Raw genomic sequence first — 27,904 nt, 5'->3', positions numbered from 1 at the left:
TGCCTTCTCCTGTGCTCTGCTACTCCCACGGGAAGCCCCCACACTGCCCTGGCTCGAGTCTGTTGAGTCCTCAGGACTCTTTTCAGTTTTGATCTTGCAGGCCTCTTCCTCAGGCTCTAATCTTTTTTCCCCTGTTTGCTTTGGGCTCCCATGCAGATTCACATTAAGGAAGCAGGGGGGGAGCCTCGTTCTGTTCACTGGACAATCAGCTTCCATAGGAAGAGAGAATCAGTTTAGATATGCATGCTAGCAGCATCCCAAGATAGTAATCTGAGTCATCTCTGTCTTCCTACAAATTAAAATTTGCTCAGAGCAGGGTACTGTGTCTTATTACCTATGTATTCTTAATCAGAGAGCAAAGTATCTACCCAGTGTAGGGACTCAGTAGCTATTATTTGTATATATATATACAACCCAGTGGTGGACAAACGCATGCTACCACTGAGCTATACTTTTATCTCAGAAGTCTCTCTGATGGTCATCCCTGAGGCCTCCCAACCAACAGCACAAACACAGGGCTTGACATCAGTAGAGCTTAGACATTTCTGATACAGTTTCTGCCTCTGGCACCTGTAGAACAGCTTGGACATTGCTCGGCAGTCACACCTGCGTTCCCTTGGAGCCCCTGTCGGTGCAGTAGGTACTCTGCATTCACCGCACCTAATTCATAGCTTGTACAACCTTGAGTGACAATGTCTGAGCCAATAATGCTGTCAGGGGAGAATAAAGTTCCCCCTTCCAAACTCAATTAGGCTACATGGTCCAGAAACATTTCACCAGTGGATTTATATCACGCTGCAGGGAATCTGAAGTTATTTTCTCAGGCAAGTATTTACCACAACCAGTTCCACTAAAACAAGATGGATAGCTATATCTGCCAACAAAAAAATGATGAAAGAGATGGGTTTAAGATCCATAAAGGAAGAAAGAGGAGACAGAAGTTCATTCTTGATCAAGTTTGCTTTCTTTTTGCTGGAGAGGTCCAACGACCAGTTCCTAAGTGTTTTTCACCCAAGGTATCATAGGGATTCCTAATGCCGTTTTTCCTAATTGCAGCGTACCTGCAATTCTGAGCAATAAAAGACATAGCACTTTAGCTGGTGAGGGTGGGAGTGTGTGTGCATAAAACCTTTACAGTCAATTCACAGGGGACACAAACATGAAACATAAAGCTTTCCTCTCTCGGTTTCTAGTCCGTTTGCATGCTATGATGGCTGTTCGTACGAGGCAGTCTGCTTCATTATGGTGGGTGTTTATGCCTATGAAAGATGTGACACCCTTCGTAGAAACAGCTACAGGTTCCTTGCTAGAACTACAATGTTCTAGCTGACCTCTCTGAATGCTCGCAGTTTCGCCCCTATTTCTTTGTGGCAGAATACGATATCATGACAAGGGATAGAGAAAGGATAAATGAGCTAATCTATATGGTGAAGAAATGTTTTTGTGGAACCCAGAACCTCACATATGCCAAACAAAAGTCCTGTTAAAAAAGCTACATCCCAGTCCAGCCAGCTATCTTTAAAAACATACACAGGACTAGTTCATGACCTAGCACAGAACAGAGACGCTATACGTGCTGATGTTGACAAATGGTCTAAAGCCTAGGCTAACAGTCTATACAGCAACAGCATGAGTGTAACAGAGGAGTGGGTGCTAGATGGCCAGGTAAGTTTTCTGGTCTAGTATTTGTAATGGTAAGGCTATATCTTTCTTTCTAGGTACTTCAGAGGATTTCTTGCAGTTCAATCACCCTATAGTGATGGGAATCCCAAACAGCCAAGTCTCAGCCAGGAGTACTCTGTTTCTGTCCTAAGCCAAAGTCAGGCAGGGATGGACCCGAAAGGGAACTATACACACAGAATTCACAACATCACTCAGGACCTGACTCCCCAGCTCCCCAAATATTTACAGTCATGGTGGGGGGATTACACAGTACTTTTTTTACATTGTTTAATAAAAACCAAGTTAAAAGTCATTCATCAAAAGACCAGAATCTTAGAAAACAAGGCGAGAGGAAAATGCCTACAGTTTTCAGCAATGGAGGAGCTAGTCGGCAAGGGTGAGCTTGGTGTAGGAGGGTCTTCTTTCTATGTGTTGCTTTCATTGGCTGAATAAAGAAACTGCCTTGACCTTTTGATAGGGCAGCATCTAGGTAGGCAGAATAGACAGAACAGAATGCTGGGAAGAAGAGAAATGTGACAGACGCCATGAATATCTGGCCTGAGATGGATGTAGGTTAGAATTTTGCCGGTAAGCCACAGTCATGTGGTGATACACAGATTTAATAGAAATGGGTTAATCAAGATGTGACAGTTAGCCAATAAGAGACTAGAGCTTATGGGTCAGGCAGTAATTTAATTAATATAATTTCTGTGTGGTGATTTCGGGTGTAAGCTAGCTGGGCGGGATGGAACAAAGGGCCCCCGTGCTCCATACTTCACAAACTTCTGCCATGGAATGATAACACGAGTAGCTTTGGAAAACAGGAAAATAAGAAGACTATTCCTGCCATCCAGAACGGACCATTTCTGTCACTAATGTGAGATCCTCGGTTAGGAAAAAGAGATCAAGAACGAGATTAAGCACAGTGAGATTGCTTCCTCATACAGTTATATTATAATTAAATAATGAGTTCAATTTTTAAATTACTATACTAAGAGAATAAAATCCATATTTAACTTGAAGGATACTGATCATATTTTGATCTTTAATAGTCATGAAAAATTAAGGTAAGATCTGATTCAGGCTAGTGAGATAAATAGTTGGGGAAGCTAGGGTCCAGTAGTTGAAATGATTTCTAAAACTCGCATGATAAGATGCAGAACCAGATGTCATGCTGAACTGTAAATAAGCACATCAAACTCTAAGGCTGAAGGACATTTTGCCGTTAACACAGATTCTGCATAAACCTAGATAAAGAATTTCATTGCAACAGAGTGTGGTGGTGAAGCACTGAAACCTCATTGCTCAGGAGATAAAAGCAAGGTGGTAGAGAGCCCAAGGGCAACCCCGAGCTATGAAGAAAAGCCCTATCTCAAAACTGACCAAGAAAATAAACGTACTAGCTTTAATAAAAAAAGAGCATTCAAGAGTAATCAAGTTTTGAATCTTTCTCATTGTTTAATGCTTCATGTTTGTATTTCACTCTGTCAATATTGAAACCACTGAGCAACACTGTTAATGAAGAATTGACTCAGAAAGATCAACTCTTTTCCCGGTCAAGCTAGCCTCCTGTGAAAATCGTCTCATAAAGTGGGAACTGGGGTGGTTATCTCAACGGTATAGTATTAACCAGTGTGTGTGAGGCCCAGGGTTGTTTCTCTAACACGAGAATCTCAAGATAAAAATCTGGCATGAAGTCCCCATCAGTGCTCCAGATGATGCAGTACAGCCTCTAGAAGGTGTCAACATAGTGTGGTGCTTCAACTTAGCCCAAGTAGGCCAGAACAGAGAGCGTGGCATGGCTCGGAAGACCTTGATGGCTTTTCTACTGACTTTTTCAAAGGTTCTAAAGATAACTGTCTTCACTGGAACAGATCAGTGTTCTCCAGAAAGAGGTTAGCTTACTGAATTCCTGGGAACTCATCACTAACACCCCCTTGTACTCATTTCCACAGTTCCTACTTTTCTAACTCAAAGTCAAGCTGATTCAATTTCCTCTTCACACAAGCGACAGAGATGCGTCATTTATGAACCTTGACAGATGGCATTGCTGATCAGTCTTCATGCACCCCTTTCACGTGTTGTCCTATCTGCCTTTCTGTGCCGTCCCTGTGGTAAATGATTATTGCGGCAGCTAAGCAGATGGAACAATGGTAATGCACTCGATGGTGAAGGAGAAAGGAAACCATTTTCACACTCAGTAAAGCACAGGCTCCGCAGGAGAGGAGAATAATGCCAACTTAGGATGAGTGGCACTTGAGGGCTTGAAAGGACACAGCGACCTTTGAAAGATGGACTTTAAGGGATTTCTCTAATGGTAAGAAAAATAGAGAAACAAAAGAGCATGCCACGGGTAAATAGGTTGGTTTTTTTCTCCCAAAGATAAGCCAGTGTGAAGGCAGCGCACAAGCGTGAGTTACACTCATTATCATCTGTTTGGGGCTCAGTGTGAAGAGCAAAGGTGGACTGTAGAGAGGAACAGGCTTCAAGTAAGCAAATTCTGCTTCCAATCTGGCTATAATACTCAGCAATGAGCGACGCAGGGGAAGAGGCCTCACTGGGAAAGCAAGGTAACTAACACCTGCCCCACAGCACCCTGGGACTGTTGAGCATAAAGACAACAAACAAACCTATGATGGGAAAGAGATGCCCTGGAAACACTGAAGCTACTGTGCATCTCTGCTGTAAGAATGTCCTCTAGTGGGCGTGGCAGCAGGCAGCTGGCATGATTGAGAGGTCAGAGAACTACTGAAGGTTCCTTTGACTTTTGGAAACACTGACTCCGGGCTAAGAAAAGAAAATCGTGATTCTGTTTTTATCACCCAGGTTACAAATGTGCTATATGGAAACACAGAAACTGAACTCCCTAAAACCAGCATTGACCTGAAGTGGATCTGAGTTGGAGGAGAGGCTGTGACTGGATGGTAAATAGGAAATAAAGTTTTGGTCATGGGCAGCAACTTCTCTGTGTGATTTTGGGACAATAATATTCTTTGAAGATGCACCTCCCAATTAATTTTTTCACCTACAAAATGGGTGAATGAATATGCACTAGAATTTCCACCTTTTAGGGTCAGGTGAATGTACAGAGCACAGTGTTCCTGGTCCAGTGCCTGCTTCACGGCGAGTAATCAGTAGTCAGTGTTGTTGTCCCCAGTGTCACAGTGAGACCTGCCAATGTGTGTTTTCTCTGTTCCATTTTGCCTTGCGGATTGTCCATCACGTAGCCTTCCTGCTCATAAGCCGCCTGTGCCTAGGCTTCCATTGAAATGCTTATGCAAGCTTTACCTTTTCCCTCATAGGTCTCTATTTTCTAATCTCGTCTCTTAGTTTTGCCTGTGTTAAAATTATTTTATTGATCCTATTATGGTCTCCGATGAAACTTAGCATGTCAACATTTATGATTCCCAACACGGCTGCCTAGCCTGAACTCCTCCTGGGTTCATTCTGAGACCTTTGATTTCCTTAATGATTTCTTCACAGCAACACCCAAACAGAATATTCAAAAAAATTGCCACGTTTTATTTTCTCAGATGGAAAAGAGTTAATGCTATATGAGGGGTATTTGAAAGTAATTAGTATGTTTTATGTGCATGTGTGTGTGTGTGTGTGTGTGTGAGAGAGAGAGAGAGAGAGAGAGAGAGAGAGAGAGAGAGAGATTCAACTTTTTCTCCAGTCATTCTGGCCTCTCTCTCCCGTCCTTTTAAAGAAGGTTTGGCCCCTCTTGCCTAGTGAAGTCCCATTTACTCAGTTAAACAGTTAAATGCTATCCTTTCTGAGCATCCTCCAACTACACATAGCCCTCTCTTTCTCCTTAGCACCAAATGAAGGGGTTCAGCTTTCCCTGTACACTAACATTTTGTTTATACCACTAGCTACTTTTGAGCCATACTCTCTTCCTTCTGCAGGGCCCCAAGATCAAGCACTGTGTTTGCTGGTAACTGCATACACTTTGGTGGAAGGGAGACCTGATCAAGACCAGTTTCTCCTGGTTTCTTATTGGGTTTTTCCTAAGGTGCCCAGTGTGGACCGTGCAGTACTATTTTAGAAGCGTGGAAGTAGTTCAGATATGTGTTGGAGCTAGAGAAAAGATATTTTATTTCTCCCTTCCATTTCCCCAAAGTCATGTTACTACTTTAAATTCTATCACAGAAACTTCCATTACAATCTAAAAACAAAACAAAACAAAACAAAAAAAAAAAACAACAAAAACCCAATATTCTTTCCACACTGCATTAGAAAGGGATTAACTTTGAATAATTCTTTAGCAGTACACAGAGGACATGATGATATATTGTTGCTTTTTTTCCCAGTAAGAGTCTTAGGGAGATATTTTGTTATTGTCTTTCTCAGTTGTGACTTATGGGATATTTTAAAGGAAATTTTATGTTAAGATTCCAATAGAGATAGGCAAAGCTTTGTGACCTGTGTAGTGTGATTAACTCTTTGAATTTTTCATCCTCTATCTTTTTAATTGATGTAATCACATTGACTGTTGAAAGTCTATGTAGCTGTTCAAAGTCTTTCCAATACTGCATGCAGTCAGAACAGGTGTAGGGTGGATTAGCATTGCCCACCAAGGGGTGGGAATCCATGAAGGAAACTGAAGACAAACATTGCGTTTGTTGAATTCAGGTTGCTTCTATCTCAGCACACATAGCTCCACTTAAGTTGACTATTACAGCAAAAGCCACAACACACACACACACACACACGTACACACACAAAGAGCAGCATGGAGCTAACCACACAACTCCACAGATGATGCAGACAAACTTGAGTAGAAACCAAGATTGTTCTACCTCTTTTCATAACAGGTTAGTGCTGGCCCTCAGTGTTGGTGTACAGTTTTTATGGCATGGGAAAATAGGGATGTTTCTGCCCTATAAAAATAAATGTGTTGAAGTCTTTAGTTTGAGCTCACACAACGTCAGAAAGTTCCAAAGGCGTTGGCACAGTACAAAAAAAATAATAAAAGAAAAATAACAAGAGAATCCAACAAACAAATATATATCACCAAAACACATGGCAAGAGGCTAAGAACATTCTAGGAGTAAAGCTATTAGTTTCTCAGATTAATGCAACAATTTCCAACACAGTTTTGGAAAATACAGCATAAGAGCGAGAAACTCGTGGGTCTTTTTAAGGGTAGGGAGATGGGCTTGCTACCAATAGCCACTTGACTTTAAACTCTTCAATTGACCATTTTCTCCTTTCAAAGGTTGAAAGCACAGAACTTTCATTGTCTTAACTTTTTAAGCATAATGAAGAGCTGTGAGCAAGAACAAAAAAAATGCATGCAACTATCATTAATAGGGAAAAGGATACATGGAACATAGACACAGAGAGTAACTGATTCCTTCACTGTATGCATCACTGTATACACTTCTTTCCAAACCTTAGTTCAGCCCATGGGGTTGTTCCTGCATGACAGCTTTTTTTCTACTCTATAAAGGGTTAGGGAGAAAGATAAGTAGGAAGCAGGATTATGGGTTTAAGTAAAGACAATACTTTTGGTGTCAAAGAATGCAAGGTGGGTGGGCAACGGGGCTAAAAACAAGGAAATTTTTACTGGAGATAAGGACTCATAATTCCTTAAAAAAAAAATGGAAACTTACCACATTCTGTGCAAATTTCTCAAAAGATGTTCTGCGATCCATTGAGTTTCCAGACTTAAATGTGTGGTGTGGGGTAGGGTAAAGGGGAACAAGGGAACATTTAAAAAAAAAAGCAAGGAAAACAGAACAGAAAAAGACAGGATGGTAAAGTAACACTCCACTGAGGCCATGGATGAAACTCATGCCCACATGGCAATGGGACTGCCATGGTGCTTCTGACCACTGGATCCAGGCTTTTTGTTTGTGAGTGACTTCATCATAAAACCCCAAAAATTATACTTGAGCAAACAAAGTGATGCAATTTAAAGCAAAATTAAGTTAAGCAGAAATGAGGAAGATATGGTAAGGTTTTATGCTGACAGTTGCAGAGCCTAAATATCTGAAAATTTTGTGGAATTTCTTTAGAATCAGCTTCTAATTTCTATGAAGGTTGAATTTCTGCTGATAACATTAATTTGGGACAGACTTTCTGTAGGCTAGACTTTGCTCAAAGGATGGATATTTGCCTTGATTCTGTCTGTTATCAAAGCCTCTAGCTGCAGTGACTGAGCACAGGGATTTAAAAGACAACTTACTTTGAAATATCTTTGTTCTGTCCTCAGTCAATGAAACTTATTTTCTCTCTAGTTCCCTGAACTTCACCTGAACTTCAGAGAGTTGTCAGTCTTGTGGCTCTAAGCAGTGAGATCATGTACTGACTGACCTGAGTATCTTCAAACTTGTATCAGTTGGCTACAAATTTGTGTACTTTTAATTAACTAAATGAATTTTAAACATCAACAGTTGCCACACTGGGCAGTATAGCTACTTGCAACAATTTTTATCTGTAAAGGCAGTGGGCTATGAAAAAAAATCATAGTATTTTAAGTTATAAATTAACAGAACTGTAGCTTAATCATATAAATTTAAGAATCTATGGGTTTTTAACATTAAAAATAATGAATAATGTTGCTTTTCTCTGCATATTTTCTATTTAATGTTACATTGGTCATATAAGGGATTTATGTGCCATGAGACTTCAATTACAAACAATTAATGAAGTCTATCACTACCATCACCACTACTATTATTACTCCTCCTCCTCTTCTCAAATGTGTGTGCTTATCATATTAGTTTGAATGAAATAGGTTATCAAGATACTAAGTAGTTTGGGATATAAGTCAAATTAAACTATTCATCTGCCAACACTATTGCTGCTTAGCAGCTATCTTTGAAAAAGGTAAGTTTCTATTTCTCTACAAACATACATGCTGGCTTTGTAAGCAAACACAACTGCCTTCGAGTTTCAGCCCTCGACTTATTTCTACTTGGAGTTTTTCATTTCCTTTAGCAAAGAATACTAAAGATTAACATCAAACATGAAAATAGCATCTAATAGGCTTTGTAAAACATGAACATCTGCCAAAGCAACCGAAAAGTGATACACAGAGCAATCAACAAACCGAAACAAAACCAACTTAAATGGCCCTTAGAAATGGATGGGTGGGAAAAGGACTTAGAGAATGGCTACTTACCATGTTATTAAAACCCTGGCCCAACAGAGATATTTACTTTTATTAATTACAACCAGGAACTAAGGTCAAGAGAGGTCACAAAGAACCAGTACCTTTCGCTTTGCCTGTAGAAGTTCCTGGTAGGCACTAGATCTTATAAAGCGGGGATAGGAGTCACTCTTCATCAGCTTGTAAATGTGCTCCTGGAAAGAGAGAATGGGTAAGGGGCTCCTGTATCGGTTTAGTAAAGCACTGTAACGAGGTGACTCAGGCAGCTAAAGAACAAATGCAGAGCTACAAACAGCAACTGTAGTGCTGATAGGAACACCTTGTGTTTACAGGACATTTGGGTCTTTCAGACCATCATTTCTTTCCCAGATCAATGTTTACATTGGGCTGGGAGCTACTCTGGAGGAGAAACCATATGTTCTCATTTTAATAATAGAATTTACCCAAGAGGACATAACTTCACATCAGTATGACAATTTATATGGAAACTTTGAAAATTGAAACAAAACAAAACAAAACAAAACAAAAAAGCCAGGCAATGGTGGCACATGCCTTTAATCCCAGCACTCGGGAGGCAGAGGCAGGCAGATCTCTGTGAGTTCGAGACCAACCTGGTCTACAGAGCTAGTTCCAGGACAGGCTCCAAAGCCACAGAGAAACCCTGTCTCAAAAAACAAAAAAACAAAACAAAAAAAAAAATTGAAACAAATCTGTAGACTCCAAGTCCAAAGTGGATAATGTGACGTAAAGACTGTACAGCCATCCTGGAGACTGTTGGCACCTACAGCTGCTGGGTGAGCCAGGTAGTTCAAGTGGATCACACTCTTGGGAATCAATACCACGACAGACTATCTTTTACACCTACTTTAACTCAGAACACAAGCCTGAGATTGGTTGTTGGGTTAGTGGAAGGACAAATTTTCCAAGGTGCATCTGGTTTCTTATATGGTAAATCTGTTGGTCGTCCATTCCTAATGAGTGCAGAGTTCTCCCTCTCTCTACCCTTTGAACTGAGGGTCAAGATTCATGTATTTTAGATAAGGGCTTTACTGAGGAGCTACACTCTAGCTTCTCTTGCATTCTACAGATCATTACTGATGGACAAAGAAGTCAAGCAAAGAACACATGTCATTTAACTCCGACTTGATCCAAACCTGGGAGGTTTGGCTCTGGTTCTGGCAGTTTAGGGAAACTTATATGTTCCACTGTCTTCCAAATCTACTGAAATAGCAGTTAGTTGTACAGTTATGCATGATGATGAGAGTGTCTGGATGACCCATGAAATTCTCATGTACAAACACTAAATTTATATTTTAATTCTTTTTTTTTTAGATTTATTTATTATGTACACAGTGTTCAGCCTCCATGTATGCCCCCAGGCCAGAAGAGGGCACCAGATCTCATTACAGATGGTTGTGAGCCACCATGTGGTTTCTGGGAATCAAACTCAGGACCTCCAGAAGAGCAGTCAGTGCTCTTAACCTCTGAGCCATCTCTCCAGCCCACTAAATATATATTTTTAAAAAATTCCCAGGGGTTTAAAAGATGACTTACTTTGAAATGTCTTTGTTCTGTCCTCAATCAATGAAACTTATTAAATGTCCAGTTATCTGAGCTGTAAACACTCCAGAGAGCCGTGGGCCTCATGGCTCTGAGAGGTTAGACCATGTACCTACCTGAGCATCTTCAAATGTGTATCTTCCTGGTTCCTTCACACTCTGTGTGGTCTTGTCATAGCTCTTGGAATCTAAGTTAATGGCACTGGGGGCCCCAGGAGCCAGAAATTCCTGCCATATTTCCTGCACCCGAGAGGGTACTTCTCGGATAGGCCTTTTCTTCAGGTCCTCCACTGCCAGCCAGAACCTACAAAACACCACAGCACCTCTGAGCCCCGAAGGCGCACCTGGGCATTCTTGCAATGTTAACTCACTACTCTAGCAAGCTCACTCTTTTTGGGGATTCTAATATCAGGCCCCCACTAGCTTTCTTTTCCTTTCAAGACTCATATTCAAAAGCATAAATGTTAGTTTTTGCTAGTTTTATGCTGTGGGATAACCCCTCCGCATGCTGTGACTATGTTTAATTATCATAGCTGATTTGGCCAATAGCCAGGCAGAATAGAGTCAGGTAGGAAATGCAAGTAGAGATAAGGGAGAAGAAGGGCAGAGTCAGAGAGACACCAGCAACTTCTGGAGAAGCAAGATGTGAGGTAACAAGCCACGAGCCTTGTGGTAAAATACAGACTCATAGAAATGGGTTAATTTAGTTGTCAGAGCTAATTAATAATAAGCCCAAGCTAATAGGCCAAACAGTTTGTAATTAATATTAAGCCTCTGAGTGATTATTTTAAAAGACCTCAGGACTGGGTGGGACAGACATTTACAGTTTTATTTTTATTTTTAAGATAGGGTCTTGTATAGCCCAGGCGGGTCTTGACTTTCCTAAGTTGCTAGAGATGATCTTGATAAAGAAATGTGATAGGCATATAATAGACAACTCAAGAAATACATGTGTATATACATATATAAGACATATTTAATATCTCTGCCTGCATGTTCCTCAATGGGCCATCCTCTTTAGTTTTCTTTTACTTTCATTTTCTTTATTATAGGTGAGCGTATGCATGTGTGTGTGTGTGTGTGTGTGTGTCTGATGTGTTAATATAGATGTGTTTGTGGGAGTTCAGTTTTTTTCTTTTCTCTGTGGGTCTTTTTGAATTATATCAACAATCTAATCCAAGAACCACAGATTGAACCTAGGGTCTCACATATGCTGCACAAGTTCTTTACCACAGAACTACAATCCACACCCCACCTTAGATTCTGAGTGTCTTTCATTGGTTTGGAATTTACTGAGTTGGTGAGACTGGCTGGCCAATGGGGCCTGGGTGTCTTCCTGTCTCCGCCTGTGTAGCACTGACTGTGTGATGCACTGTCACATTCAGACTTGTTTTTTTTTTTTTTTTTGGTTTTTTCGAGACAGGGTTTCTCTGTGGTTTTGGAGCCTGTCCTGGAACTAGCTCTGTAGACCAGGCTGGTCTCGAACTCACAGAGATCCACCTGCCTCTGCCTCCCGAGTGCTGGGATTAAAGGCGTGCGCCACCACCGCCCGGCTCAGACTTGTTTTTAACATGGGTTCTGGGCATCAGATTCAGATCCCCAGGCCTACAGAGAAAGTCCTTAGTGAGCAAGCCATCTCCTCAGCCCTAGAGTTCATATATGTACTGTCTCTTGGGGAAATTAGTCCAGCATAGGGTTAAACATAAGAAATAGCAAAGGTGTAACAAAAGTAAAGACTTGGCAGTGACTCAGTTCCTCCCTGAACCCCAGTATTAACATACCAGACTCTGTCTTTGCTCTCTGATTTTAGCCAGGATGTCTCCTCATCACCCGCTCTCAGCCTGCAAGCCTCTGTTAAGATGTTTGTGGTGGCTCTAGGTGAGGTACCCCTCCCTACTCTCTTATCTAACTAAGGACTCATCTTCAGCATCCCATGGGGCCACTTGTTTTCTTGAACAGTTTACTTAGTAAACCCAACAAAAAAAATCCCCAGGATTCTCCAAACCCCACAGGACAACAAAAGAGCACACTCAAGAATCGATGACAGATGGAGAAAATGACAGGATTCCAGGTCTGACCAGAGTCATCCTGCCTCAACGCTGAGACATCTGTCACCATTATGCATGTTTCTGATTAATTCCTAAAGAGAACGCAACAAATAGTCTTTTGCTAGCTTAGCGCTCATAAAAAGAAATAGATGCCAATATCCTTTTACAAATGAATTTCACAGAGCCTAGTAAGACACGACAAAGAAAAAAACAGTATATCAGGTTTCAAAGAACAACCAATGGAGAACCTCACCAGAAAAAAAGGGAGAATTTTTCATGTAGTGAGAACATACTGTTTTAATCGTCTTAAGCAGATCTATGAACACTCAAATGCCTCCTATTTAAAAAGTTTGTCCTAGGTGTCCCTTGAGTTAGGAAATATTCCAGCAGATCGGAATGTTGAGGACAGATGGGCAAAACAAGTGCCCTGGCCTCTTTCTCTACTCCATGCATCATTAGTCTCAACAGCCCTGCTGTGCTTGTTCTTAGCTAAAGGCTGAGGAGCAATCAACAGCTCTACTGAATCTAAAGGCACACAATTAAAAAAAATAAAACCTTTCCTTTGACTTTTGTTCTAAGGTCTTTGAGACATTCACTCTCTTTCTTGCGGGAGACATGCTGTTGGAAGTTAATAATGATAGGTGTTGATGTTTTAAAATAACCATACAAGTTCTATTGATCATTGTTAAGATTGAACTCTGAAATGCCCCACAAAGGGGTTCCCTGTGTCTTGAATGCCTGGTCCCCGGTTTGGTAGTCGTATTTTAGAAAGCTTCAGGAGCCTTATCATTTAATAAAGAAACATGATAGGCATAAAATAGACAGTTTAAAAATAAATCCATCCATACACACATATAATATTTGTGCATACATGTTCTCTGCTTCCTAGGTCAGCATGATGTGAGCAACCCTAGCCTCCCACTCCCACTGCCATGACCTGAGTTTCTCTGTCATGCTTTCCCACCATGAAAGACTAAAATTCCCTGAGTCTGAATTATTATGTGAACAGTGACTAATAGAGACCTTTTCCATTTTGTCAGAATATCAGTCTTGGGATTGTAATTTTTTATGGTGTCAATTTCAAAAGTTTTAAATTTATGTAGTCAACAAATCCAGAGGAAGTGCAAAAATAAATTATGAAAAGGAACTGATAATGCTGGATAACTTTTGTCTTGCTATCTTTCTTGCATCTTTAGTGTCAGAGATGAAATTTGTTTACATCATTTTGTGATGAGAGCAACGGGTCTATTACATCTAGAGTAACTAGAAAAAACAGTGGCTCTTTAGCTCATAATGACAAAATGTGTCTTACCTTAAGTTCTCTGAGCTGAATTCTGATTCTAGAAACTTAAGGAACTGCTCTCTCCCAACTGGGTCTTTCAATGCCTCATCCATGCCAAAACCCCATCGTTTTACTCTTTGTTGACTTGGCTCTTTGCTGTTGGAGAGAAAATAAGACTAAATATATTCTTTTTATTACAATTTCCATTTAGGGGGTGGTTGAGGTGGGGCAGGGTCTCACTGTGTGGCCCTGTCTTACCTGGAACTCACTGTATAGACCCTGTTGGCCTTGAATTTACAGAGATCCACTTGCTACTGCCTCCCATGTGATAGGATTAAAGACATGTGCCACTATGCCTGGGCAAATTCCTACTTTCTTTATTAGAAATACCTTAGAAGACTGACTATCTTTAGCTTATCGTCTAGAACAGTAATATATCACTGATGATATACTTTTTATAAAATCATGGGGAGGTATAAATTAGATTAATAACAATCTATAAGAGTCTGGATGGATTCATAGCAACTTTATGAGACTGGCTCATTTTATGTAGATGAAAAAGCCGATGCATAGAGTTATAACGTGATACTGCTATAGGAGAAAAAGGGGCAAAAATCCAGCCATTATTACCCAGCGCCTTATTTCATCCACTATACAGTTCCAGTCTGGCACTAGTCGTTCTTGGAATGATGCATTTGTACCTAAAAGGCCTCATTGTTACATATGACTCTGTTACAATTAAATATGAACAGTATTTAGTCATGGATTGGCGGGTTCCAGATTCCTCATGTATATGTATAAAACTTGTGACTGAAGACTGAATTGGTAAATATTTGAGATCTATGGCTGGATATAAAAGATGGCTCATAAATACAACCTGGAGCCTTGTGTGATATCACAGGTTTGTAGTCCCAGTGATGAGGAGTTAAAAGGTAGAAGGTTAAGGAGCTGGGTGTCATCCTTAGCTACATAATAAGTTGAAGGTCAACATGAGCTACAGGAGACCCTTCCTAAAGCAAAACAAAACAGAAGTGCTATTGAATACTTATACTGTCTTTGTAAAGATACATGAAACCACCTCTGAATGAGCCTCAAGATGGATGCTGCAACTCCCCAAAGAAATCTGGAGTTCTAAATTATGCTTGGGATTTGAAAAGTCAGTTTCTCTGTATTCATGGTGAGTTTATCTTGTTTTAAATGAGGTTTATATGGGTGTGTTTGTCCTGGGCTTGACTGAGTGAGGGTTTGGCATCCATTTTACCTAAATACAAGCCTATATGACTAAAAGCATTTTCAAATGTTTTATTAGCAGGGACTGAGTCTTAAAAAAAGATGGATCTGAACTCTGAATAACCTACCTTTAAAATGTCACCCCTAATTTTGGGTCAGTTCTTTCTTTCAGCAGTATAAATTTGTTTCAAAAATTAAAGTTTTAGAATATATAAAACTCACACACACATGATATTCTGGAACATGCATATTTTGTAGTGTTTAAATCAGGGTAAATACATCTTCTCAAGCAGTATGTCTGTAAGGTATTCAGGATCCCTTTGTCTAGAGTTTTCAAATATACAACACATAGATATCAACAGTCACCCTACTTCAAACAGCATACTAGAGCTCCTAGATCCCATGTGACTATTATTTAATGTTCATTGATCAACCTTTCCTTATGCCCCTTTCTCTTCTACTTTTCCTAACCTATGTAAGCACCATTTTCTCTCAGCTTCCTGTTTTTTTATATTTTGTAAGATCGTATGGTTCTCTTGTTTCTGTATTTCACTTATTTCTTATAACATAGTGTTTTACAGTTCCATCCAGGTTGCCATGAATGACTAGATTCCATCCTTTCTGATGGAAGAATGATGTGGGATTGCCTCTGTATGCTGTGATTCCCATTAAAGAATAAAGAAACTGTTTTGGACCTATAGCAGGACAAAATTTAGGTAGGTGGGGAAGACAGAACTGAATTCTGGGAGAAAGAAAGGTGGAGTCAGAGAGAAGCCATGTAGCCACCAGAGATGGATACTGGAACTTTAGCTGGTAAGCCACAGCCACACAGCGATACACAGATTAATAGAAATGGGTTAAACTAATATGTAAAACTTAGCCAATAAGAAGCTAGTGCTAATGGGCCAAACAGTAATTTAATTAATACAGTTTCTTTGTGGTTAATTTGGGGGTCTAGGTAACCAGGAAATGAACAAGTGGCCAAGTGGCCTTCTCACTACAGAAGAAGAGTGCTCTAGAAGCAGGCCAAATCTCAGTGTGGAAACCCATGTCTAAAGTCTCTTTTTGACTAAGAATGATAAATCATAGATGATGCAGAGCAAAGCAAAATCACCTTTACAAGAAGTCAGCTCCTGATTCTGCTATTTCACACACATGCTCTTAAGTAACTGACATATTTGAAAGGAAGAAACCATATCTTTACCTTGCTTCAAGTTCCCAGAAAGTAGTATCATCTGAGAGCCATGGGTTGGAAGGGTCAGGCGGCACAAGAAACGGGTCATACTCTACATACTGTTCCGTATAACTTAGTAGACTAGGGAGAAAACAGAGGGAAAAAAACATTTCCAGCTTCATTTTTCAGCCTGAAATAATACTTTGTTCAAAGTAAGGGAAACAGCATGAATATGGATGGCCAGGAAATCCACATCTACTTACAGAAAGAAATCCAACAGCAATTTCTATGTTTCCACATCCTGCATGCAACAACTTACATCTGGCAGGCAGATGTGGCTGAGGATTCCACCTTCCAGTCTGAGTGTGGAAGCAAGTATGCTCTTGTAAAGACTACATGGCCAGCTCTGCCTGAGCAGTAAGTACTGAGCGTCATTCCCATCCTGGAAAGCTAGCACATTCCTAGCAGTGCAGATGGTGGCCAAGTTGGAGAAAGGATTGGAAGACAATTTTTGCCTCAAATATAGATAGGACTCACTAGCTAATATTTTTAAAAGAATCCTATCAAAAACAAAAGGTAAGCAGAGGGAGTAAAGTTGGAATAATTGGTAGATTCGTTGAGCAAACAGCATATATTTTTTATTAAGAATAGACTTATTTTCTAAGTCACTTCCTCTATGGGAGGGGAAGGAAATGAGGGATGGTTATAATATCCCATGTTTGTTTATGTTTGTTAGCAGAATCCGCATTGGAAAAACATAAGCCACTAAAAGTTTTTTAATTCACTGAAAATATGATGTTTTATTTTCACAAATACAGATTTTTTAATTAAGAAAAGGTAAATCTAAAATTGAGTTTAATTCAAGTTCTTAACACATAGAAGAACTCATTATGAATTTTAGTGAATTTACAGAGTCACCAGATTGCCAAATAGGAGACAATAAGTCAATAGATTTGTTTCTACCAGGAGTGAGAAGAAGCCACTCCCATCAACCGGATTCTTGGTTCCACAAGAATTGGACTTCTGAAATGTAAGATAATCATTATTCTATTGTCTTTAAACTATGACAAGAGACTTCTTCAGAAGTTTTTTGCATGGGCAAAAAAAATACAACATAGTCCGGCAAATGTTTCACGGTCCTCCAACCACTTGGTTACTATCTTCAACACAGCTGTCATATGACATTTAAAGTTTATAGCATGGAACTGGAGCGATGGCTCAGTGGTTAAGAGCACTGGCTGCTCTTATAGAGGACCTGAGTTCGATTCCCAGAATCCACATGGTGGCTCACAAACATCTGTAACTGCAGTTTCAGGGGATCCAATGCTTTCTTTTGTCCTTCATGGGCAGCAGACACACACATGCATAGACATACATGTGGACAAATCACAAACACATAAATAAAAATAAACACTTCTTAAAAAATAAAGAATGCATTGATATCTTAAATGCTTACCTATCAGCAACTTTTGACATTTTTAATCGATGTCTATCTAACTGTATTTGCCAGTATTTTATCTGAAAAAGAAAGTTGAAGACATAGTTGCATAAATAGGGCATCTTGATTCCCTAAATTCCAATTCTTGCTGAGTCTCTTCTAGAAAAAAAGCTAAAGCTAGAAAAATGCGAAAGCAGAAAACTCTGAAAGGGTTGAAAATACATAATCTATTTGAATGTAAACATAAACAGTATAACTTTAGAACAGCAATGCATATGATTTCAATGCTTGCTTCAAAAAATGTAACTTTATCTGAAAAGTGCTATGTTGGGTTTTAAACATTCTTGACAAACAACTAGATTCAGAATCCAATTACTCTGCAAAGATTGAACTCATAAAACAAATGGAGTATTATTGGTTACCGTAATTTTAAAATAAATTTTACATCCTTGTGTTATCCAAAGAAAGGATTAGAATTATGTATTTTGAAAGTAATCTTATCAACTCGTGGCACATGCCGATATAGATATAAATACACGATAAAACTACTTTAGAAAAGAAGCCCTGAACTACTTCTTCCTGATGGTAATTATAGATATAGCATAAAACTAACATTATCTTATTGATAAAGCACAGAGCAGTAAAATATTAGGGAAAATAATCAAAGGTAGAGGATCATCCCTCGGATTAAGTCAACTATGATTTGATAGGAGACTTTGGCATTGGCTTTGAAATATTTCTTGGAGACAAATTAACTTTGAAAAAGGAACATGCAGATCATGATGACACATGAGGGTTGACCATGCCAAACCTTAAAAAGTTAGAGAAATTAGGGCTGCAGAAACAAAAACGCCCACATTCTCTGGTGATCATATCGCCTCATGTGGGAAATAAGACTCTGTCGCTAAGCTGCTGCCCACTCCTTTAAGACACAGCTCTAGGGTACAGAGCAACTCTCAATGATCCAGACACCTCTATGGCAGGTGCATGGTTGCCAAAAATTGTCTGAAGGCAAAGAAGGGAAAAATTAGTGAAGCATTTTGAAAAGCATTTCCATGTATTATACGTTTCAAGGATCATGTCTTAGAATCAGATCAATGCGCACACACAGTACTGCCGGAGATTAGCCGCCAAGGTCTTACACAGGACAAACAAACACACTTCCAACTGAGCTACACTTACTTCTGCCCCTTTGTTTAACATGTTGTTTTGTTTTTATTTTGAGACAGAGTCTGTGCTCAAACACAGTTCTCCTGAAAACTTTGTTCCTCCTACTTTCAGCTTCTGCAAAGTGGGATTACAGGCACGTGCCACCATGACTGGCTCCCATTACCTTCTTATTGTAAATCTCTATGAAGCAGTTGAACATACAAAGAACCTTCCAGATTCCACCCAGTATGAATGCTCATTCTCTTCTCTGCATAGCTGCTGTCCCACGAACCCTCAGTTGGCCATTTCACAGGTGGACGTACCTGTTGGTGCAGCTCGTCTTCTGTAGGAGGCTTGGTTTCTGGTGTAGGTGTGTGGGTAGGACTGTGGCTTCGGATGTCATTTTGTAAACCATAGACTGACTATATTGAAATAAGAAAAGGGTCAGGACAAAATATCCCTGGTAACCAGAGACTGTCTAAAAAGCAAATGCTATAGTGTATTCAGTGAACTACCTCAAAATTAATTTCATGATGTTTCTTATCAAAAAATCTAAAAATCAAAGCGGTAGTAGAGAAGAAGAGGAAGGCAGGAGGGATAAATATCACCAAGAATACTTGAAGAATAAATAAGGAATCATTACTTATATATCATTATATATCTTCCTGAAATTACATATGAGAGAGAGGGGGGGTTATATTCTTTGGAGTAATAATGTCCATAACCCCCAACTGTGTGCTAGACAAACTGAGCTGACACACACTGATTGTTTCTTTCCACAGCACTTCATTGCATTCCACCACAGGTTTCTGCCATCACTGATGGCGTGTGAAAAGCTCGCCTGTTACTCTTGGCTTTCTGGAAGGAAGGCCGAGGAAGCTCAGCTCAGATATCAACACAGGCCAGTGCTAGAAGGGGGTGAGCGATGACTTCAGCACACCCAATTTCCACCTTGGTTACCTCTCTGTTCTCTTCTCCCAATGGTCACACAGCTCAGTCAGCCACAGAAAGGGAGTTTTGAATAATTCAGGGAGAAGTGGGAGCACACTGCCCTGTTCAGAGAGCTGACTGACTTTTGAATTCTGTTTGGCTCCACTAGTGGAATGAGCGAAGGGTTTGCCAGGAGTAGATGAAAGGAACCGGGAGTGTCTACACAGCTGGGCTCGCTGTGGACTGCCTTTGCTCTTTGTCTCAGAGAGTTCCTAGTGGCAAAATCCTTTCTAGTTGCATCTAAATGGACTTTGTGACTCTTTCTGTGGCTTTCCCGTTCTAACAAAAAGGGAAACTACCTCAAAAGAAAATGTACTTGGGCTATGTTGGGATCTTTGAAGGAAGAAAAGAACAACATGAAATAAGGTTCCTAAACCTCAAAAAACAAACAAACAAAAAAACAAAACCTTAGTTTTGGTTCATCTTCATGTAGGAGCACTCACTTTAGAAGAATGCTAGAGTTGCATGGGGCTAAAGCCACAGAAAAGAAGGTCTTCTGAGGCACAGAATGTTCTTTGTCAATGATACCAATCCCTAGGCTAGTCTTAGAATGACTGGTGCTGGCTAGAGATACGTGTGTATTTGTGTGTGCATGTGTGTGTGTGTGCATGTGTACTGTGTGGGTGTGAGTGTGCTTTGGGACAATGTATTTTTATCCTGTCACTTGTATTATTTGTAATAAAATTCTGATTGGCCAGTAGCCAGACAGGAAGTATAGGCTGGGTGACCAGGCAGGAAGTAGAGGAGAGGCATGGCAATGAGAATTACGGGAAGAGGAAGTTTCAGTCTGGGGTCATTACCCAGACACAGAGGAAACCAGACACAGAACACGCAAGATGTGACTGCCTCGCCAAAAAAGGTACCAAGACATGTGGCTAACACAGACAAGAATAATGGGGTAATATAAGTTATAAGAGTTAATAAGAAGCCTGAGCTAATAGGCTAACCAGTTTATAATTAATATAGACCTCTGTGTATTTCTTTGTGACTGAATGACTGCCTGACCAGGCAGGACCAGGTGGGACAGAAAACTCGGTCAACATGCTGTGTGTATGGTGTGTGTGTATGTGGTGTGTATATGTGGTATCTGTATGGTAGACATATGTATATGGTGTGTGTATGGTGTGTGCATCACATATTTTTTACAAATGAGAAAGCACTCTTTCTTCACTGGTGCTGGGAATGGTCAGTGGTGGAGTGCTTGCTCAGCATCTGCTTCGCTATATAAAATCAGGTATGGTGGCACACATCCTTGATCTTAGCACTCAGAAAGTGGAAGAAGAATCAAAAGGTCGCATTCAGCTACACAGCTAGTTCAAGGCCACCTGGGACACATGAGACTTTACCACATAACAACAAATAATTAAAAAAAGACATTCATTTCCCCAGTAGCTTTCAATTGCCAATAGGTCTCAACTGCATGTTACTTTGTTTGCCCTTCCCCCATCCATGCTAGAATGTTAGCTGGTTTGATCTTGTACAGTCATGTGCATGCTGGCAGAGCCACTGTGAGTTCCTGTGTGCAATGGGCCTCTTCTGTTTTACTGATTGTGTCATAGCAATGTTTCACATCCTCTGACTCTTACATTCTTTCTGCTCCTTCTTCTATGATGATTCTTGAGCCTTGGGAACAGTAGGGACTAAACTAATGTCCCATTTAGTGTTGACCACTCTACAATTTCTTGCTGTCGACTAAGTGAAAGCCTCTGTATTAATCTGTATCTATTGCAAGGAGTTGAAAAGGAAAGAGTAGGGGGTAGATGTGATCCAAACATATTATCCACATTTATACATTTAAGGATTCTCAAATAATACGTTAAAATTAAAAAAAAAAAAACAACTTCTCTCAAAATGGCTCATATGGTAGTTTGAATGTAATTGTCACCCCCAGAAGTTCATAGGGAGTGTCACTATTGAGAGGTGTTCCTTGTTGAAATAGGTATGGCCTTGTTGAAGAAAGTGTGTTATTGTGGGGGCAGGTTTTGAGGTTTCTTTTGCTTAAGTTTCATTTAGTGTCACAGACCACTTCCTGCTGCCTGCAAGACATAGGATTCTCAGCTACCTCTACAGCACCTTGTCTGCCTACATGCCGCCATGCTCTACCATGATGATAATGAACTGACCCTCTGAAACTGTAATCCACCACCTCAATTAACGTTTTCTTTTTAAAGAATTGCCATTGTTATTGTGTCTCTTCACAGCAATAGCAACTCTAGTTAAGACAAAAGTTGGTACCAAGGACTGGGGTACTGTGATAGGCCTGACCATGTTTTTGTTGGGAATAATATGGACTTGGAGACCTTGGGTTAGGAAAGCAGTGGAATGCTTTAAGCACTACTTAATGGGCCATACTAGTAGGAGCATGGAAGACAGTGGTGCGAAGTGTTATTTAAACTGTGTGGTGTTGGCTCAAGAGGTTTCAGGGGGAAAGAATATTAGCATGTAGACTAGAGATTGCTGTTGTGATATTTAGGTGGGGAATGGGGCTGTTTTTTGCCTTGGTCCAAAGAATCTACCTGAGATTAAATTGAAAAGTTTTATATTAATTCCATTGGCAGAGGAAATCTCAATATAGACTCTGTTATGTGATTATTAGGGACAACTCTAATCAAGACATATAATAAAAAGAAACAAACTGAGCAAATAAAAATACAAAATGTACAGATTGAGAAAAGGAGCACCAAGAAGTAGAATAGAGCTAAATACCATGTTCAAGGAGATAAATGAATTAAGAAATTGAATAAATGGAGTGGTGACCTCAGGGCAAGAACCTACCCAGCTAAGTTTTTAACTTGTAAAAAGGATTTCAAGAAAACTTAGAGCAGGGTGTGTTGATATACCCCTTTAATTATAGCACTAGGAATGCAGAGGTTTGTGGATCTCTGAGTTTGAGGCCAGCCTGGTCTGCAGAGCAAGTTCCAGGACAGCCAAGCTTAGGCAGTAAAGATAACAACCAAAGACAGAAAACTGGTTAAAATGTTATTAAATGAGGGAGACAAGTTTCAGTTCCAACAAGCAGCAGAACTTGGCAGCTTCAGTCACGTAATTCTGGAGTTAAGGATAGAAGAAAGGGCTATGAAATTTGTCCCTAAGACTAAGGGAATTTGTCCATAAGACTAAGAAAAGCCACTGAGGCCGGGCATGTTTCAGGGGTGTTCCTGAATGGAGGCCTAGAGAGACCATTGTGTAAAGCTGTAAAGGTAAAGCCTGGATTACCATAGAGAATCCAAGATGTTAGAGATGCCAAAGTCATGGGATATCTGCTAAGGAAACCTGTAACAGGGAGTAAAACCTGTTTAAATGAAAGAAGTGTGTTGGACTCAACAGAGCTGAGAGAAGTTTGAGATCTGAAGAGTGTTTTGACATCAGACATGGAAATGCAGACTTTGGAGTTTGCTTAGATGGGTTTTGGTCTTCCTTTGGTGCAATGTTTCCTCACTATGCACCCTTCAACATAGTAACATTCTAAATATTTATCCTTATACCTACAGGTGTTCTCACTCCTTATCAAGAACATTTCTCTTTGAAACATATAGAAACCTTTAAAGAAAATCAATCCAAATCCAGAGCTTTGGAGCCCAGTCCCAACTGATATATCTGCAACACAACTCCTGCACCTGAGAGTCAAATCATTGCGAAAGAGGAGGCAGAATGAAGAATCGGAAGTTTGCTGAGAGAGCATGTCTCCTAGAGATGCCAGGAAAGCTACACCCACAAAGTCTCAGCAGCAAAGCTGTCTAAATAGTTCCTGCAGAAAGAAGTATTAAACAAACTAACATGGAAAGGGAGAAGCTCATGGAGGCCTCAATCTCAGACAAAGCACTATTGGAAACTATCGAAGTCCCAGAGTGGGAGAAAGACTTTCCCCAGGAAAGAGCACACTAATTGGTTACCCAATACCAAATGGTCAGCCCTAAAAACATACCCATACAAGTAACATTATACAGACTGAACAAGTTGTACTTTTATATTAAGGAATGCACACACAATTTCACAACAATTTTAAAAAGAGCCCAAGGATTTGAAAGAGAACAGGGGATGGAGGAAATTTGGACGGGTTTGAAAGGAAGATAGGGAAGGGGAAATGATGTAATTATATTATAATCCCAAAACTATATATATATATATATATGCTATTTATTATATATAATATATGCTGGATTACATAATTATTAATTATGATATAAATCAAGATATATTTAATATGTCTATTAAGAAGTGATGCACAGGCAGAGTGCTACATAATCAGGACAGCTTTTCTCTTGTTGCAGACTGGGAAGTGCTGCCCACATCTGTGGCTGTGTCACAAAAATGCTGCTGCTAAGAAGAGGGCCTCCTACTCTTTCAGTAATAATCATATTTTAGACTTCTTCTTTCCCGCAGACAGTCCCTCCATAAATACTATATTCTTTCATTGATATCATCTTTCCCAAGCAGCTCCATCTCCTTTACCTGTCTGTTAGGCTCAAGGAGGAACCTACCCTGTGATGGGGAATGAAGATTAGCTTTCTTCCCACCTCCTGTCACAGTCCCATGGCATCACCCTTCTACCTCCAACTGTGTTATAGAGCAAGGCCCTCCAAGAAACATGGCAACCATTTACAGAAACTCGGTGGTGGCTGCTTGCAAGAGACAATTACCAGTGAGCCTGCTTACTGTCGAGTCCTCTCAAAGAGAGCAGGGGGGTGGGGTCACAGTACCCTTGTCTGAGATTCTTTCCTGTACCAAGTGTAGCCATTTGTAAGCAATTTTGCCATGACTGCACTCGGACTCTTTGAAAACGAGGTTTTGGTAGATGCTGGAATAGAGGGTGGGAAAGTTAACTGACTACATAAGTCATGGAAAAGCTGTCATCCATACTGGGTGGAGGACTCTCCAATGTAGCCACTTTTGGGGTCACTTATACTCCTGTAAGTAGATTCTCAACCATGTTCTGTAAGGCAGCCCAAAAGATTATTTGGTTCTCCAGGGCAAACGCTGGTGGAATGTACTTTGTTTTGTCATTGGGATCTTACAAAGAGAGGTAGATGTTGCTTACATCGAGCCAGAAAAGAAATTATCAGGGTAGAATCCCAGGGTGAAGTATGCTTGCGACACCGTGAAGGATTTTTTGAGATGGACGTGTTGAAAGTAGATACTTCAGCAAGACCACAGGACACACATCTATTTACCTTGCGTGTTTTGTGTGGGTTTCTCATTCGGGATGACTTTTTAATGTCCACTTCTGTGGTATTTACACATCCAGGCTGGAAATGAAGAAAAAGAAAGACAAAGGGAGTATTAGGCATGCCGGTGCTAGCAGGATAATCATAAGTAAATTGTTCTGCAGAGTTTGAGCAAATGCCACCATGATTGGGTCACCTGCAGTGCCTCCGAGGTGACCACTGCTGCTTTGAGCAGCAACCAGTATGGAAGTGTCCTGCAGCCGTCTCCTTCTGGTGAATGTCTTCAGAGCCTCAGACAACTTCCAGAGACATACAGGCAAAAGGACTTGGGCTTGGTATGGGAAGCAGGTATCCATAGTGACTCAAACTGAAGAGTCTGAACAAGGATGTCCAGGAAGACTAGTGTGATGTCCTTTCTTGATGTCCATGCACAGTACCCCACGGTTATATCAGCATTCCACAGGGCAAATATACCTTTCTTATGCTGCTTTTAAGTGGCACTCACTTCCCACAAAGCGCACAACTAACAGAGCATTCAGTTGAGCCAGCACAAATCCCAAACTGAATTCTTTTTTATGGTGATTAAGAAATCTGTTACACGGATTTGCTTTCCGTTGAGAAGGTAAGGCCAGAAACAGGAAGTCTACATACTGTACCTTCCCTTTAAATTTCTGGCTTTCTTTTCCCTTTCGTTCCAGTCTGTAAATTCCTTTTTAACAGGAAGTTGAAAGGAGCGTGGGATACCTGCTGCTGGCCTCCTGACATACCCAAAAAGTCTCATTTGAACAAAATTCCTGTTCAGTTGCCAGGAAACAAATAGACAAATAGACATGACTCCTTTTGTATTTGGAGACTGAGAGGGGAAGTGGAGGGAAGAAGAGAAGAATGAGGAGCAAGACAGAGAATGGTTCAGGGGTCCTTTCCTAAAGCAACCCCACCCCGGGGTGGTTTGAGGCACAGGCAGAGGAGCACGAACCAGAGAAGAAAGGAGTTTCAGAGGTGTGGAGAACCTTAGACCTGGGGAGGAAGTTTGGTTATGTGGGTTGTGTTTCCATTCCTTGAAGTTTAGGGTACACTATTTAGATAGATCTGGTATTAAATTAAAAATACCAAGTTGTATAGCTCTGATGAAATTTTTCAATTTTTTTTCCTCTTACAAGCTTTAAATGCCAGTAAAAGTGACTCCAGGTACACTTTGAAAGTAGGATTGGGGTGGGGTGGGCAGAAAGGACTAGGTGGCTCTTTGTTATCACTGCTGATCTGCAAGGAATCATTCTGAGTAATAAGGAACATAAACCATTCTCAGGGAGTCCTCTCTCAACAGCTCAGGCATTGCAACAGAACCCTCCACAAGGCAGAAAAGCATAAGGAAGTTAAAGAAGATAATTCACTGTTCTTTAAGAAAGCTTATATTTGTCTTGTTGACCGTGTCCTTTGCTTTACAGAAGCTTTCCAGTTTCAGGAGGTCCCATTTATTAATTGTTTCTCTCAGCGTCTGTGCTATTGGGGTTATATTTAGGAAGTGGTTCCCTGTGCCAATGTGTTCAAGTGTACTTCCCTCTTTCTCTTCTATGAGGTTCAGTGTGGCTGGCTTTATATTGAGATCTTTGGTCCATTTAAACTTGAGCTTTGTGCACGGTGATAAGATATGGGTCTATTTTAATTCTTCTACATGTTGATATCTAGTTATGCCAGGGTTTTCATCTTCAGAATAAAAATTTTAAATGTTAGGGGCTTGTGAGTTGAGGCGCCTCTATGGGTCAGCAAGGCAATAAGCCAATGACCCATGTTCAATTCCTTCTACCTCACATGTTAAAAGGAGACATCTGATTCATTGCAAGTTATTCTCTGACCTCCACATGTATGCATTGGCATGGCTACACACACACACACACACACACACACAATCAATCAATCAATCAATCAGTCAACAGTATAGGAAGAAGAAAGAGCACTGGCTATGTGAGACTAATTTACAGGCACTGAGCAATTTGCTCAAACTGCTCCCATCACCAGGCCGACCCAGTATTTTTATTCATTCTTTCTATGGTGTGTAAACATTAACCTCTTAAAAACAGAAAAGCCTGCTGATTTTTAATATTTTTTACTATTTGGCAGAGTTCACAACCATTGATCTACTTGTAACCAAGATGTTTTAAAAAAATGTTAAAGCATTGTGTTTTTATTTCCCACCAGTTTCTAGTATGGTGTAATCATCCTTCTCTAAGCTGAGCCATTAAAGAAAAGGCAGGCAAAGCACTTTTAAAAGTCTACTGATATATTAATATTGATCAATCAAGAGCCAGCGAATCCAGGGAGACCACAGATAGTTTCTTAACAATATGTCCTGGGAATGACAACACATGATGCCCAAGAAAAGGAAGCCATGATATCTGTCTTTCATGGGAAAAAAAATCCAAAATGAGAATAAGGGAGTATAGATATACCCAACAAGTGTGGTTCCCAAGAACCGCTTTATCCCGTGACTCCAGCAGAAGCCTTATAAGGAACACAGTCTACACGCATATTTAATATCATAAGAGGATTAGCAAGAAAGAAGAGTTGTGCCCAAAGAGAGGGCTAAGTGGTTAAGAGTGTACACTGATACACAGAGGTCAATGTTCTGTTCCCAGCCCCCATATTGGGTGATGCTAAGCTACCTGTAACTCCAGCTCTAGGGAGATCTGTTGCTTCTAGTCTCCAAAGGCCCCTGCACTCACATGCACATACCAACCTCCACACCCTATATATACACATAATTTAAAAAATCTGTGGAAGTGAAAAAGCAGGAAAAGGAGTCTAAGGCAGTATTTCCTTACTCTTATATGCAAAAGGCAAGGCATGCAAAATTCCTTGCAGATTTTCACAGTAAAAAGTATAGACATGCTGAGACCAGCAAGTGGACAAGAATTTGAAGTAGAAACAAAAACCAAAATCTGCATGGATTCTATACTGAGAGCAAATGTCTAGAAGACAAACTCCATCGGGGGAACCAGGTGATGAGCTGGACCCTATGGACCCTGACAATCTGTCCCAAGCAAGAATCAACAAGGTTCCACAAATGTGCTAGTATTGCTTGACCTCATC

General features: G+C 40.4%; 1 protein-coding gene across 4 annotated transcripts in view; it reads right to left on the bottom strand.

The window, feature by feature from the left end:
* Nucleotides 1-27,904, bottom strand: part of Rgs7 (regulator of G protein signaling 7) — a 374,810-nt gene that overhangs the window by 11,329 nt on the left and 335,577 nt on the right. For 2 of the 4 annotated variants that reach the window (XM_057769480.1, XM_057769484.1), the window contains 8 exons: nt 24,824-24,898; nt 18,986-19,084; nt 17,532-17,593; nt 16,106-16,216; nt 13,702-13,827; nt 10,459-10,645; nt 8,887-8,976; nt 6,465-6,545 (listed from right to left, as the gene is read on the bottom strand). In XM_057769480.1, coding sequence (XP_057625463.1) covers nt 6,471-6,545; nt 8,887-8,976; nt 10,459-10,645; nt 13,702-13,827; nt 16,106-16,216; nt 17,532-17,593; nt 18,986-19,084; nt 24,824-24,898 — 825 coding nt within the window. In that variant the 3' untranslated portion in view covers nt 6,465-6,470. The remainder of the gene's footprint in view (nt 1-6,464; nt 6,546-8,886; nt 8,977-10,458; nt 10,646-13,701; nt 13,828-16,105; nt 16,217-17,531; nt 17,594-18,985; nt 19,085-24,823; nt 24,899-27,904) is intronic. The other 2 variants (XM_057769481.1, XM_057769483.1) reach the window with 1 other exon arrangement.

The sequence above is a fragment of the Chionomys nivalis genome, chromosome 5 (assembly GCF_950005125.1).
Source record: "Chionomys nivalis chromosome 5, mChiNiv1.1, whole genome shotgun sequence".
Classification (NCBI taxonomy): domain Eukaryota; kingdom Metazoa; phylum Chordata; class Mammalia; order Rodentia; family Cricetidae; genus Chionomys; species Chionomys nivalis.
The sequence above is the reverse complement of the archived record's forward strand: the minus strand, read 5'-3'. Positions and strand labels throughout refer to the sequence as shown.